The sequence below is a fragment of the Silurus aristotelis genome (assembly GCF_946808225.1).
Source record: "Silurus aristotelis genome assembly, chromosome: 14".
NCBI classification, from domain to species: Eukaryota; Metazoa; Chordata; class Actinopteri; order Siluriformes; family Siluridae; genus Silurus; species Silurus aristotelis.
Genome location: NC_139587.1, coordinates 22,994,318 through 23,009,955, shown reverse-complemented (window position 1 = coordinate 23,009,955; position 15,638 = coordinate 22,994,318). Strand labels below are relative to the sequence as shown.

General features: G+C 38.8%; 1 protein-coding gene across 30 annotated transcripts in view; it reads left to right on the top strand.

Annotated features, from left to right (window-relative positions):
• magi2b (membrane associated guanylate kinase, WW and PDZ domain containing 2b) overlaps positions 1-15,638 on the top strand; it is a 163,021-nt gene that overhangs the window by 19,823 nt on the left and 127,560 nt on the right. For 19 of the 30 annotated variants that reach the window (XM_083560821.1, XM_083560839.1, XM_083560824.1 and 16 more), the window contains exon 2: positions 8,183-8,299. In XM_083560821.1, the coding sequence (XP_083416947.1) occupies positions 8,183-8,299 (117 nt within the window). Of the gene's footprint in view, positions 1-6,795; positions 7,050-8,182; positions 8,300-15,638 lie in introns of those variants that run through there. The other 11 variants (XM_083560840.1, XM_083560838.1, XM_083560836.1 and 8 more) reach the window with 4 other exon arrangements.

The following is a 15,638-nucleotide window of genomic DNA, read 5'->3' as shown; positions in this document are numbered from 1 at the left end:
TTTTTAAGTTTCTATCGTGCTATCCACGAGAGACCGGGAAAATCAGCTAAACAAGTTAGTTATGTGGCAAATGCAATTCCGTGATAAACCGTAGGCACGAGATTCAAACCGTACTGCATTCCATTCCACATTTAATCCCCATTTGCTGTTATAATAACCTCCACTCTTCTGAGAAGATGCTCCACTAGAGTTTGGAGTGTGATTTGTGTTCATTTAACCACAAGGGCATTAGCAAACTCAGGTACTAATGTTGGGTTAGGAGGCCTGGAGTGCAGTCTGCATCTTAATTCATCCCGAAAATCCCTAATAGGGTTGAGTTCAAAGCTCTATGGCAGGCCACTAAAGATTTTACACCATCCAAACCATAAAAACTATATATTCATGGAGCTGGTTTTGTGTACAGAAGCATTGTCATACAATTATGTGCTTTCAACTTAGTGGCTTAAAAATCTGGTGTTCCAATACTATTGTTTATATAGTGTATTCTTCCTATACACACCGAGGGCAAATCTTTGTAGTCAGAACAGAGAAATGGTTCACAAAAAAACTGAATATACAGCGGGGAAAATAAGTATTTGACACATCCGCATCTTTATCAGTAAGGGGATTTCTAAGTGGGCTATTGACACAAAATTTCCACCAGATGTAGCTATCAAGCCAAATATTGAATTTATACAAAGAAATCAGAACATTTAAGTATACAAGTTGAGTCATAATAAATAAAGTGAAATGACACAGGGAATAAGTATTGAACACACTTTATTTAATACTTTGTAGAAAAGCCTTTGATGGTGATTACAGCTTCTAGACACCTTTTGTATGGAAAGACCAGTCGTCTGCATTGCTCAGGACTGATTCTGGCCCATTCTACCACACGAATGGTCTTTAAATCTTGAAGGTTCCTTAGGCCTCTTTCATAAACTTTGATCTTCAGTTCTCTCCATAGATTTTCTATGGGATTTAGGTCAGGTGATTGACTGGGCCATTTAAGCAACTTGATTTTCTTTCTTTGAAACCACTTCATTATTTCCTTGGCCTTGTGTTTGGGATCATTGTCTCAATGAAATGTCCACCCTCTTTTCATTTTCAGCTTTCTGGTAGATGGCAGCAGATTTTTATCCAGAATGTCCCGTTAAATTTCTCCATTCATCCTGCTTTCAATAATATAAAGTCTGCCAGTACCTCTTCCTGAAAAGCAGCCCCAAACCATGATGCTTCCACCCCCAAACTTAACTGTTGGTTTGGTGTTCTTGGGGTGGTGGGCAGTGCCATTTCTTCTCAAACATGGTGTGTAGAATGACTGCCAAAAAGTTCAATTTTGCTTTCATCTGACCATACTATAGTCTCCCAATAATCCACAGGCTTCTCCAAATGCTCTTTCGCAAACTTTAACCGAGCCTCAACATGCTTTTTGTTCAGCAATGGAGTCTGGTGGTGAGCGTGCATGGATGCCATGGCGGTTCAGTGCATTGCTTATAGTTTTCTTTAAAACAACAGTACCTGCTGAAGCAAGGTCTTCCTGAAGTTCTGCCCGAATGGTTCTTGGCTCTTGGTGAACTCTCCTGATTATTCTTTGGACTCCTCGGACAGGGATCTTACGTGGAGCACCTGATCGTGGCCGGTTTATGGTGAACTGATGCTCTTTTCATTTCCGGATAATGGCCCCCACAGTACTCACAGGAACATTCAGCATTCTGGAAATGCGCCTATAACCATTCCCATCAAAATGCTTTTCAACGATAAGATTACGAAGATCTTGAGAGAGTTCTTTGCTTTTACCCATCATAAAGTCGTTCCTGTGTGCCTCCTGGGTAATGAGAAGCCTTTATAGGCCATCAATTAGGACTAAAGCATCTGATATCAATTAGTACTGATAGGGGCTGGAGGGTTTCTCTCTCAATACTGACAGATTTCAGGTGATCTCCTGGCTTTTTATGCCATTTTGCACCTTGTTTAATACTTATTCCCTGTGCCATTTCACTTTATTTATTATGACTCAACTTGTATACTTAAATGTTCTGATTTCTTTGTATGAATTCAATATTTGGCTTGATGGCTACATCTGGTGGAAATTTTGTGTCAATAGCACACTTAGAAATCCCCTTACAGATAAAAATGCTGATGTGTCAAATACTTATTTTCCCCGCTGTATACACTGAGTGAATCGATTTAAAATTCCACACCTAAACTAATGATGAGGAAAGGTAAGAAAGAAGGCAGCAATCAGACAAAAAGAGTTGCAGGATGACCTGAAAGTAGCGAAAGCAACGGTTACAAAGAAACGAACTGCAGTGCGTACATGCACGTGTACAAATGTTAAGGCAAATCAGGACTCTATTAAAACGATGTACTATATATCAACATAGAACATTAATTATCTCCTATAACTACACACGCCATGATGTGTTTATTATTAATTGCAATGTACAGATTTGTGTTTTATATGGCGACATAAAAAGTGCTTATGAGTAAACTTAGACTTGGTTGATATTGTGTTTAGCCTAGAAATGAGTCATATCGTCTCTGTTTTGTTTTTTCTACTGTCTAGCATTCTTACAGTGTCTGTAAATCCCTGAATATATACACAGAGCACACTGTTGTTTTACCTCAGACAAGTGATCTGTGGAAGAGCTCTATTGAAAATGTATTACATATTTCTACTCTTCACCAGGTTGACAGGTCTGTGTGTGTTTATAGGTGTGTGTATGTCTGTCTGTGTGTGTGTGTGTGTGTGTGTGTGTGTGTGTGTGTGTGTGTGTGTGTGTGTGTGTTAAGATCCGGCAAATTCTCAGCCTTTTATTGTCTTTCATGTGTGTTTGCATGTCTATTTATTGATCTGTTAATCAAGAAGTCATCAGTCATCAGTAGTCAGAGCAGGCAGCTGTGACGTGACAGCCCAGAGGAACAGTGCGGAGAGGAGAAAGATGGAGAGATAGAGCAAGAGAGAGAGAGAGAGAGAGAAAGAGAGAGAGTCTGTAGAGAGAAAAGCCGTTTAAGTGAGTGATTTCCTTTAGTCATTTTACTGACTGCTTACATTATGGGTCTTGTTGTTGCTCACCCTGACAGTGGCTTTTGACAAACGATGAGCCTCTGCTCAATCTGCTACACTCAGCCTTTCACAGCTCAGACCTTTTTTTCTCTCTCTCTCTCTCTTTTTTAATTTTTTTACTACTATTTTTTTTTTACATCTTATTTCCGTAGCATGACAGCGCAGGAAATATATGAGCACCAATTTACACACATCAAAGCTTTTGGTTTTGACAATGAAAAAAGAGATTTCCAGCACAGCAGCATGAAGCCTCCATCATCTAGCAGACACGTGCGAGCGATCAGGGGTTTATAATCTGTCGCCGCTTTCCCAGAAAGCTCTGTAGTGTTATGCTAATTTCAGCGGCTCAAAGCAACACTCTCTGTCATCTTACCGTGATCTTTGTGCCAGGGCGCATTTGGGGAAACAGGCTCGTTTTTTTTTTTTATATTTTTTTTCTTTACGTATTTGGAAGCAAGCCTAGAATTTTATTCCATACACCAAGGTCACCTAGGCTGATTTTCTTTCCTACACCGTATTGGTGCTGTGCAGTCTGCTCAGCTAGGATTTCAGACAACGCTCTCTTCGAAGAGAACACATCTATAATGTGGAAAGAAGCCAGAGTGTTCGTTTAGCCTCTTAAATGTTTTTTCCACTAGCAGTGTTAACAGGCTTTAAGTCTCTCAAAACCATCAGAAGCGCCGAGCACAATGACGTCCGGTTTTATTTACGCACATACTGCACGAAGGAAGATCATTGCCGTTAAATCAGCCTCGCCGTTCTATTAATGCTTAGCATTTCATCTTTGCACGTCTAATACGTCGGACCTCAATTCAACAGCCATCCCATACCATATGTAGATGACAACTAGGATAGCTCAGTCTAGCACGAATAAAGCTAATGGAGTTGATTTGATACACTCATTATTGCATTTATGACAACATTGTATTTATTATTGTTGCATATATTGGGCATGGCAGTGCAATCTGATGTTCAATGTTCAAGAAATAAGTTATAAGTTAATAAGTTAGTTCTTTATTAATGTCTACAATTAAAACAATGACACATGCTGGTTTGATGTGTAAGGAATGAAACACAATGCTAGTAAATTAGCTGTAAAAAGTTTGTCAGTGTTTTATGGTTTTTGAGAGACTCGTGCATGTTCCTTTTGTTTTTACACTTTAACACAAAACCCCGGTCATTTAATATTTTTACTTTGATTCAATCAATTTACTTTGACCAAACAAATATATGTTTACAGGTTTTTTTAAATCTTCCTTAGAATGAATACGAGCTTTAGATGGATAGATGCAACTTTATTGCAGTTGCACAGTACAGCAACGAAGTGCAGTTTAGCGTCTATCAGTGCAAATAGTAGCAAATGTGCAATCTTCGTTAGAATTACACACTCTTTGGATTTGGACAGTTTGCTTCTAACAATATCAGCAGTTCAATATGATTTGGGTGCAGTGACTGGGCAGGCCATTCCACGAGAGATTACACTCCAGCCGACTCTGCGTTGGCTCATTGTCTTGTTGTATGGTGAAGTCGGTTCTGCAGTCCAGATGGAATTGCAGGGCATTGAGGAATGGAATGGTAGCCATGTTGCGTATATACAGATGCTCCCCACCTTACGTGGGGAATGAGTTACGTTCCGAACGACCGTTCGTATCATGAATTTGTTCGTAAATTGTTACTGTCTTTGTTATTGACTATGCATATCTGCTAATGATGTAAGAGCTATAAATACTATCAAATAAACAATAAAATACACTAAAACAAATCGAAATAATAAAAATACTGTACACAATATTTTGTATTACGTAATCAAAAAGTAAGAAAAATGTATAAAAAAAAAATCACTTGAAAAAATGTATTCGCCCATGTCCAGTGTGCATCATGTAGACCCGTTACAGTCGATGACTAGCTCGCGGCGGCTTTCCTCCATTTAGAATTTTCTCAACTGCGAACAAATTTCACTTTTTTGCACAGGTTTGTTCGTATCCGCAAAAGGTCGTAAAGTGAATGTTCGTAAAAGTGGGGAGCGTCTATATATATATATATATATATATATATATATATATATATATATATATATATATATATCATAAGATCATAAGATACTTTAGGACGTTCTCCTAATATATATATGTTATATATATAAACATGCAAAGTAGAATAAATGCTACTCAGCTGTATTTTATATTGTTATTGCTGGTGAAAATTAATACATTTAAATGACCTAGTATGTTGCATGTAAAAAAGGAATGTGCATGTGTCTCACAAAAACGATAGCAGACCAGGTGCAGACAGGTCCTGTGTACAAAATTGATAAAACTATTTTTTGAGTAAAACTATTTTATCTGTTTACACTTGTGTTGTGGAATGTATGATAATTCTCACTTATGCTATAGAAACTATTACATATCAGAACAAATTACAGATGATTAATCAGAATTGAGACACATTCGCCACTGCCTCACTCATTAGGGACAGTATTATAGTTATAAAGAACTTGTACATTCTTTTATTACTGCTTTATCTGTGTAAAGCTGTTTTAAGACAGTGACCATTGTTAAAAGTGCTACAAAAGTTAAAATGAATAAAAAAAAAATAATAATTTTGAATCATAGCCAATGATCATTTGAACATAATTTGTCCTGGTTGCACAAAGCATCCTCCTAGATCTCAGAATACACGATATAAGCTGCACTGATATTATACAATTGCTGCTTCAAGATCTAGTATCTGTTAGATTTATGACGTAATTATGTCCTAGATCGAACTTTGATGTATTATGCTACCTGCTGTCATTAAAATTTAATAATCACTTAATTTTTTCAGCAAATCACTTTAAGTGTTTTGAACTATGAATCTATGGACACCTTTTAAACTTAGTTAGTAGTTCATGAGTATTTGATAAGAGGCATCAATCTGACATGAATTCTAGACTGTTTGCTAATCCGACTATAAAGCATAAAATAAAAAAAATAGTGAAAGTCAATGCTGTTGGCAGCAAGAAATGATCTCCTGCAGGATCATGATTTATGATTCATGTCGTCATGATTCATGTTTAAAAAACTGGAGCTGCTGTTTTTCATCGATCAGTAGTTTTGATGCAGTGTTTGTCAAATGCTCGGTGTGATCTGGTATACCACTGGTATACAGTCCCTGACACGATCATGGCATTGTTCTGTTGCTGTTTCTCAGTGGATATTATTATTATGATGATGATGATGATGATGATGATGATGATGATGATGATTCCTAGAACCTGGCAGTCCAGCTATTCAGCTCCTGGGGAGATTTCAAAAGTTTATTTTCAGCTCCAGCACACCTGATCCACTTAATTAAAACTTTGAGAACCAGGTGTGTTGGAAGTAAACTGTGTGGTGGTGGTAGATGATAATAAACAGGGAGTCCAGCCTGGAGTTGGTGTTTGAGTTTATTTCATTGCTTACATAAGAAGATTAATAGACGACAATCCCCAGAACTCATTGGAACCGCTTCTTGCTATCCTTTGGCAAAGTTTCTGAAGGTTTCTGCTACTTCCTGTCCTCCTCCATGTCGCTGTCTTCATGAGGCCACCAAGTTCACTAAATGCCAGCTAACAGAATGCATCTGGTGCAAAAAAGCTGGCCTTTTTGCCGAAGTGTCTGAAAGTATTTGTATCACAGACTCAGACAGAGCAGACAGGGGGAGCTGTAGGACCGTACTATTTCTCAGGCCAATCAGAATCCAGCCACTGTTGTGATAGGCTCCTTGCTGGGAGAGCTTTTCCTCCACTATTGTCTCCTGACTGTGGACCACTCTCCATCTCCCGCTCTCTCTCTCTTCTCTCTCTCTCTCTCTCTCTCTCTCTCTCTCTCTCTCTCTCTCTCTCTCGCTTCCTCTGTCCGCTCACGGCTAAATTACATGCAGACAGGGGGGACTTGATCGCGTCTGCCTCAGCTGAAACATGAACGATGGGATTGTTTTAAAATCACCTGTCAGGGAGGAAGGATTTTTCTCGAGAGAACTGGTGAGTAAAACATCATCTGTAGATGCAGAGGAAACCAAGCACTGGATTCCAAACGAGGTAGGACAAGGTTTCTGGGTTCATGGAGAAGAAGCCGAGGGGGAGGGGAGGGGGGGTGTTTGTTTGCTGGCTAATTATGTATGATGATCAGCAATGGATGGATGGTTTTCTAAATGAAATTTCTTTTGGCACAATATTGCGCTGCCTTTCCATTGTCTTTTTTTACCGTCTTCAGCTTTCATTGTGTTGCCATTTTTTTCCCCTTACCAACATGTTACATTCTCAATGTCAAAGCAGGGCAGAATTGAGTGAATTTTCAGCTGTACCAATACCACAGATGTTTCATCGCTCGCTTCTGGGTTCGCATGTGTGCTTACGAATACATCACTGCGGTGATTTTAAAACACAGCCGATTGGTTGAAGCTGGATCTAGCAGGAACGTCAAGAATGCCGGCTCTGGCTTTTTTGTTCACCTGTGTGTACGTGTGTGTGTGTGTGTGTGTGTGTGTGTGTGTGTGTGATGGGGGGAGCGGGGGTTGTGTGTGGAAGCTGTGTAATTACGAATCGGGCAACACTAGACACTGCCATGCTGAGCACTGTCGGTAGCTTAGCTGTTGTATTTATCCATTAATGGCTGGCTACATTTTGGCTGCACCGAATGTTCAAGGTTATGATGGAGAAAAAGAGAGAGAGAGAGAGAGAGAGAGAGAGAGAGAGAGAGAGAGAGAGAGAGAGAGAGCATCTACTATGGTCAAGCATCTTTATACATTTTCTTTCTATGCTTTCTCTCTTTCCTTTTTGTTGAAATGTGGATGACATACTGAAGCAATGTTTTCAAGGCTGACATTCTGACAAGTAGTATCAGCTTGATGCAATTGAGTTCAAACATCTATTTGAATATGTAGTGCTATTTAAACCTTCGATCAGCTTAGTTTTCCTTAAAAAATAAGCACTCTCTGTCTTCTGCATGTCCTGCTTTTCGTCATTATAACTGGAGCCAAGACCCTAATTAATCCCTCCATCGTCGATCCTTAAGGAACCTCAATGAATTCTGGGGTTCTACACCAGCTGAGAGACGATGAGCCACGTTGAATGCGCCGTGACCGCTGACTGAGTTGCATGTTTCTGTTTTGCAGGAGGTGTCGTAGATAAGGACCTTCGCCATTACCTAAACCTCAGATTCCAGAAGGGATCGGTGGACCACGAGCTCCAGCAGATCATACGGGATAACCTCTACCTCCGCACCGTACCCTGTGAGTAAACTTTTCTTTCTTAACCCCTGACTGGGTTTGAAAATTATCAGTGACATCATCTGAAAAGGGAGTTGTATGAATGTTGCACTTACATGAGCACTCATTTCCTAAAGAACTCTCTTGACCTGTGTGTTTTTCCTGCTGGTATTCTTAGACTGTGACCTATTTGTACTGGCATGATGGGGGACTACAAAGCACTTCAGCTGCTCAGGATTACGTTTACTGACTGCTGTGATTGTAACTGTAGCTTTGAGATCTAGGGCTTATGCTGAACCTGCACATCTTTTTTGCATTCATCCAAATAGTCAACTCTGTTAGAATTTTGTTGTCTGAGGATGAAACTCTAAAGCAGTCCTGTTCCTGGAGGTTCACCTTCCAGCAAAATTCCGTTTCTCCCTTGATATGGTAATTCTGACCATTTGCAAAACCAGTGTATGTATCCGTTTCCTTGCACCATATCACTGTTACTGCTGTTATGCTCATTTTGGATCAAAATCTGCACCTAGGCTTTTTGTAATGCTCCCTTTTGGCAATGTCTTTTGGCAAAGCTTAATACAAACAGGCAGAATTAAAAGGAATGAATCAAAATGACAGATTATCCTGAGCAGGTGGAACTAAATTCTGTTAGATCTCCAGCAATGTGTTTGATGAATACAGCCGTACAGTAAACTCTGGTTGATGTTAAGGTCCTTGTTTCTGGTATATTGTTGTTGTTGTTCTTTTTTTTTACCAAATATACAGTGCCTGCAATGATGGTGATGACGATGAGGACAATGTCATTGTATTAACAGTTTTCATTGTAAACAGACTGAACTTTTGGCTGCTGCTTTAATTCAAAACAGGATGCATCTTGTTGCTGTGTACAAAAGCAAACAAGAACCTATTGGTTTTGGGATGCATGCTCTGGTTATATTGTAATTAATGGACAGAATCCACATTAATCTTGAACCTTTTGGTGAGAATGTTAGCTCTTTGCTTATTTCTACCTTTGAAATGCAAGATTTGTGTCTTTTTGGTTCTATTTAATGGATTACAGCTTCAGCTTTGTCAGTGGATTTAGTTCTCTTATGGATAAACAAAGGTATGGTGTAAATAAAAAAAAACACTTTACAAGCAAATTGGTGCCATGGTGACATGACCCGAATCTAATTATCTCGAAAACAAACAAAAATGTGAACAGGGGCAGAAATTCAAATGGTCTTCTTGTTATATCTCTTGTTATTGAAGCAAGCTACATCATTACAGTTGACATTTTTTTCCCCACTTTTCCACTGATGAGCAGTTTGGGCTGAATCAATAACATTCTCTTTCTGCTTTTATCTTTTTCCTCACTCTTTCATTTTCCTCATTTTCTTATATTCCATCCAGTATGCGACCACCTTCCAATGTCCAGCTGTTCATTCTCTGTATTCTCCAGCTTCTTGGTGTTGTCTTGTAGTCATAGTTCATCTGTTCTGTCTTTCCGTCGCTCTCTTTCCTTCTGTCTGAGACCGGGGTTTCCAAGGCAACCATCCCTCTCTTCTCTAGTCCTGCCGATGGAGCCCCCTCCCCCTCCACAGCACAGCACAAAACATCACAATTACCCAGCGGCGGGCAAGAAACGGCGCCTTTGATTTGTGCTCGTGCCGCACAGTCACGAACAGACAGCTCGAGACAGATTCATCCTGTACGTCATTAACGTAACCGAGCAGCCTAGCAGGAAATGCAGGGAAGGAGGGATTGAAAGAAAGAGAGAGAGAAAGAGATAAAGAGAGGGGCCAATATACATGGAATGTTAACTATGCTTAGGCATACTAGCTGAGAGAGAAGCAAGAAGACTGCTTGGGTGGCTAATCTTGCCTTGTAATTGCAAATATTGTTGAAATTAGGTTCTACTAGAGAGGAGAAACGAAATAAACAAGGAACTGAGTGAATTTTCCGAATTTCTGTTCAATAAAACTGTGCAATTCCGCCTGGATCGTTCCCGTAATGAAAAACAAAGCCCTGCTGACTTTGCTGTAATTGCACACATTCTAATGAGTTTAGTTTATTTACTTTCAGTGTGTGTCTACATCAGTTGTTGTATCACTACAAGATTTTACAACTCTACGTAGACATTAGAAAAATGAATAAAATGATTATGGCCTGCAAGCGTTACTGTCACATGGAAACTCAATGTAAACAATTTGCATTGTATCAGTGCGGATGTTCACATTATAGTCCATATTTTCTTAAATGGGACTGATACGATCTGATCAAGCTTCTGGTGTTAGTTAATCATTTATTAGGATCATTTTTATTAGAATCATGTTGCACCATAATTAGAAAATTGAAATATTTATAGCAGCGTGGTGCCAAACATTCTCCGGCTAGTTCTGTGAACTTGTGTACACTTGTTTTAAACTTTGTGTTTCTAACAGGTGATGGAGTTCTGAATAAACTGTTGACATGGTGTACTGAATTGCAGTTTGTATGTACTGTGCTTTTTGAGTCACGGCTTTTGAATTGTTATTTTTTTTGGACCTCATTTTATTTTTCATTCACTTCATTTACCGGTTTTCAAAACTCTCAAAAACACATCTGGGGCAGAGGGGTTTGTCATTTTTACATGCTGTAAGGCATAGTGAAGATGGTTATAGAAATCATAATTAATGATGCATTGGCTTGTTGCTGCCTGATGCAAATTGGAGCTACTGATGGCAATCCATAGAAATTGGAAAATGGAAAATCCATTTTCCAATTTTCCAATGAGAGCAATTGTTTAATTCCTTTTAGATCAAAGCAATTAAACTTTTATTGATTAAGAACAACAACTTTTATGTGTTCATTTCTTTGTATAACTTGTCGATAACCTGAGAATGCATTTTTTACCAATTATCACAGTAATTGTAATTGTCTTTTCTAAAAAGTTGATAAAAACTGAAATATTAATATTACCAAGAAACCTTTAAATTACATATTACATTAGCACACAAAACTGTAATACATCTCTTTGGCTATGTATTTGGCACATGCTTTCAAATAAACGATTCCTGTTAAAAACATGAGCTTTCAGACAGTCAGAGAGGGCAGGAGGAGTTTTTGGCAGCACCAGACACAACAGAAGCTCTTCTTCTGTTTTCTTTTGCCTCATTACACACACGTTTGGAATCCTGTTGATTGATCATTCAAGTCCCTGCAGATGTACACGGGTTCGTTTTTGTTCCATTTGCATATACCCCAACATTTCTTATATGCTGACTGTATTTTAATTTTAAATTAATACATTTTACGTTTCTTAGCTAACATGATTTACTACCAATCGAGAAACAGTGTATGAATAAAAATATATAAATTGTAAATCTGGGAAGTGATAACAGAATGCCCTGATGACACATGGCCTATGTAGTTAATCAGGTGATCTTTCCTTTGTATAAATACGTGCAATTGCATAAAAAGGTGCACTAACCATATAAAATAACTAATCTATTAATAAAACTAATAATTTACAATTTCAACAATTCAAAGCAATGTTAACAATGAAGCTGTGGTTTGGCAAAATAAAATCTTGTTAAACTACACTACATGAACAAACGTGTGTAGACAATCGACCATAGGTTATGTATGTGCTTTATAAACATCCCATTTCACATTTATTCCCCATTTGCAGTTAGAATAACCGCCACTCTTCTAGATGTTTTACTAGATATTGGAATGTGGTTGAGATTTGTGCTCATTCATCCACAAGGGTGTTAGTAAAGTCAGGTACTGATGTTCAGTAGGGTAAGGAGGGCCGGGGTGCAGTCAGCGTTCCAATTAATTCCAAAGGTGTTCAATAGGTTGAGATCAGAGCTCTATAGCAGGCCACTGAAGATCTTCTATTCCATCCAGTGTAAAGCATATGTTCATGGAGCTGGCTTTATGCACAGGGGTATTGTCATGCTGGAACAGGTTTGACTGTCCTAGTTCAATTAAAGGGAAAATGTTATGCTATTGCATATTTTATATAATTGCAGGGCTCCTTTGTGGTAACAGTTTGGGGAAGAACCACTATACACACCCCTATAGTGTGCCTGAGACGTGCTAATGCTAATAAAGCTCTAAATAACTTTTTTTTTGGTTTTGCAAAATCCTTCGACCCTGGTGATGTTCTGCTGCAGGCTCTCAGCACCAGATATCTGCATATCTCAGTATATGTCCATCAACATTTAGCTGGATTTGTTGGTGAATTTTAACTGATGTGTACAATAACTTTCATTTTGAAAAAACGTTTTGAACATGACATTTTGAACAGAAAAATCGTTAGCATGCGAAGCCAAATTTATAGACCATCTAAACGGCTTGCAATTTGGTAAACAGTCAGCGAGCCTGTTTCAGTGCGATAACCGTGCAGAAATCCTGCAGCGCCTGTCGAAGTCCGTCTGCCAGCCACTTTATTTGTGCACGATTCAGTGGCCCCTGCTCAATCCCAAACAGTGACAGCACAAATTCCAAATGTCCTCCACCTCGGGCCTGCGCTGCTGCCTCTTTCTGTCAGTCAGTTAGTGAGTGAACATCTGGATGAATAATGAAGGTCTGTCCTTCCACTGTGCACCAGGAACCATGATTTACCCACAGTCTACTGTTCTCACAGGCTTGTTTGGTAGCTTCACCGTGTCTGCTCGTGCCTCGACTGCTGAGCTGCTCATTACAAGGCATTAACCTGCCACTTAAAACTGTCCTGTAAGTAGCCGTGTGCTGTGGCGAGGTGCTATCATCCCCCCGTCTCAGACTGCAGAGCTGTGAAGAGGCAGGCGAAATAAAGACTAAAAGAAGAAAGAACGAAAGAAAGACATTATTTTGCCGCCATCATGTGTCAGGCTGCTTGAAGCTTTCTCTAGGCTTGTCAGCACAATGATGTGTTGTTCAGCTGAGAGGAGCTCTGATTTTCAGGTGACAGGGTTGTTAAGATTTACAGCACCATCTTTCCTTTTGGTGGACAAGAAAAGAACATTTCAATGTGTGAGGATCTCACAATGTTCTCATGAATCCCGTAACTGGATCTCATTGGCGTGAAATTGAAAGACCCATCTTCTTTCTCGCTGCTCGACACTGCTGTGTTCCACTTGTTTTTTAGAGATGGCTTCAGATGTTCCAGACACCACACTAGAGCTAGCGGTGGAAGAGCTTTGATCTCGATGTACTAAAGTTGTAAGATTGGGATCAAACATCTCCAAAACCCGTAAACACTATGTCTACTTTTTGTACTAGGGATGCATCCATAACCATGTTTTTAGCCTGACATGTTTTACAGACATATTATTTAAGGCTGAAACGATTCCTTGAATAACTCGAGTAATTCATTATTACCGACGCACCAACCGCTAATCTTTGGGCCGCTCTTGAGTCTCATTTATAAAAGTTCTGTACGCACAAAAACGGGGCTTCAAGCGCGTGTACGCCACTTTCCACGCAAAGGTTGTGCGTGCCATCTGCGTCGCCAGTTCCCCTTCTCGCGTTCTGTGTTTCCACGTTGTGCTGGGCTCAGAGTTCACCTACAGGTGCGCACTTTCTCACATCAATTTATTAATTTAGTCATAAATCACAACCTTTGCGTTTTTAGCCTCGTTTTGTGCGTACGCCACGTTTATAAATGAGACCCCAGGACAGGTTTAACACAGAAGACGCTGCCGAATGACAAATGGAGGAACGGAGAGAAAACAGTGAGGGGTGAGGAGAAGATTCATGCCAAAGAACACAACAGAAAGTTTCCAGAGTTTGGGATCATTTCAAACTAAAACATAAAGTAAACACCGTACAGTGCGGTTACCGGTTTTTTTCTCTATTTTTTGTTTCTCTTTCTCTTTAAAATTGATTTTTCTTTTTTCTTTTTTCTTTATATATTTACTGTATGAATTTGAATTTTGATGTAATATGGCAGTTAAATGCACTAAATAGGTTTAGTTTTCGCAAATTGCAATTTCAGCAATAAAAATTTAAATTTTTCCAACAAAAAAAAAGGAAAGAAATGACTTGTTTTTCAGTATTGCTTTTTAATAAAAAAAAAAATAAAAAATACTTTTTTAATGATGATTAATTGATGGACTAATCGGTAGAAAACTCAATTACTAAATCTATAATCGATAGCTGCATTCCGAGTATTATTACATGTTAACTGTGCTCGTGCTCGTGTCGCTCATTGGCACGACTGCAAATCAAATAGCCGACTTCATATGAATGAATCAGGAGCATCATGGGACATTTGTTTTGCTCTGTTGTGTTGTTTGCTGCAGTTTGCTGCTAGCAATGAACTCTTCACTGTTTAGGTTCAAGATTTTATGTTTTAGATGAAAGCTTTATTTAAAAAAAAGGAAGAAAACCTGAGTTGTCAGTAATCAATAAGCCTGGTGATTAAAAATGAGTGCAAATTGTTTGGATTCGACCTCGACTTGGGAGCATTGTGTAAGAAGTGAAAGGTGTCAGGGCTTGTTGCTCACAGATCTGAACCGCTCTCAACAGTAGTTTCTCAGGTCGCTCCTGAAAAATATGCATGCTTATCTGAATGATTGTAGTGTGCGAGGATTTTAAAAGCAACCAAAATAGGACTAAAAGGGTGTCAGCAGGTCATCAAAGTTGGGACACAATGTCTTGTGGTCTTTTTTGCAGAACATACAATTTACACACTGCAAAATAATTTTAGCATTTGAACCTAGTTTTTTATATAATCAAATGTGTATCTAATATTTCTATTATAAGATTTCAAAGACATAATATTAGATTGTTAAACATATTAAAAATCTATTACATGACACAAAATTGTATGTTTCTTCTTCTATTGGCAGATGATTTAGTTTTTTTCTAGAAATAAATGCTTCAAATGAGCACTGTGGGAATGTAATCAGACCGTTTCAACCTTGATAAAGAGTTAAAATAGCTTGAAATCAGTACAGTATAATAATTGTGCGTTTGGGTTATTGCAATCTTATAACAAGAAATCGTATATTATATTTATTTATGATCGTATTTTATTTTTTTGCTAAGATGTTATTGTATTGCAGTGCAATTTCCTGTAGCTCTTACCCATACTCATTGTAAATTCTTGGCAGACCAGCAAAATGCCCCCCCACTGAATTCCAGAGGCACCATTTTTTTAAATTTGGCTACTGTCTCTCTCTTTTTTCCTTAACAGTCATTCTTCTTCTTTCTCTCCCTCCCTCTTTTTCATCTTTTTTTTGTCTCACTTTCTCTTCTGGTTTTGGTTCACTGCATCCTTTGAAACCTCACTCAGGCAGGTTAAATGAGGTGAACATGAGGCGCTCGGGCAGTCTCTGTGCCTACATCATGTTTTATCTCAATGCTGAAACTCAGTTGTGATGTATTGGAAATAGACGGTGGAGCAGGG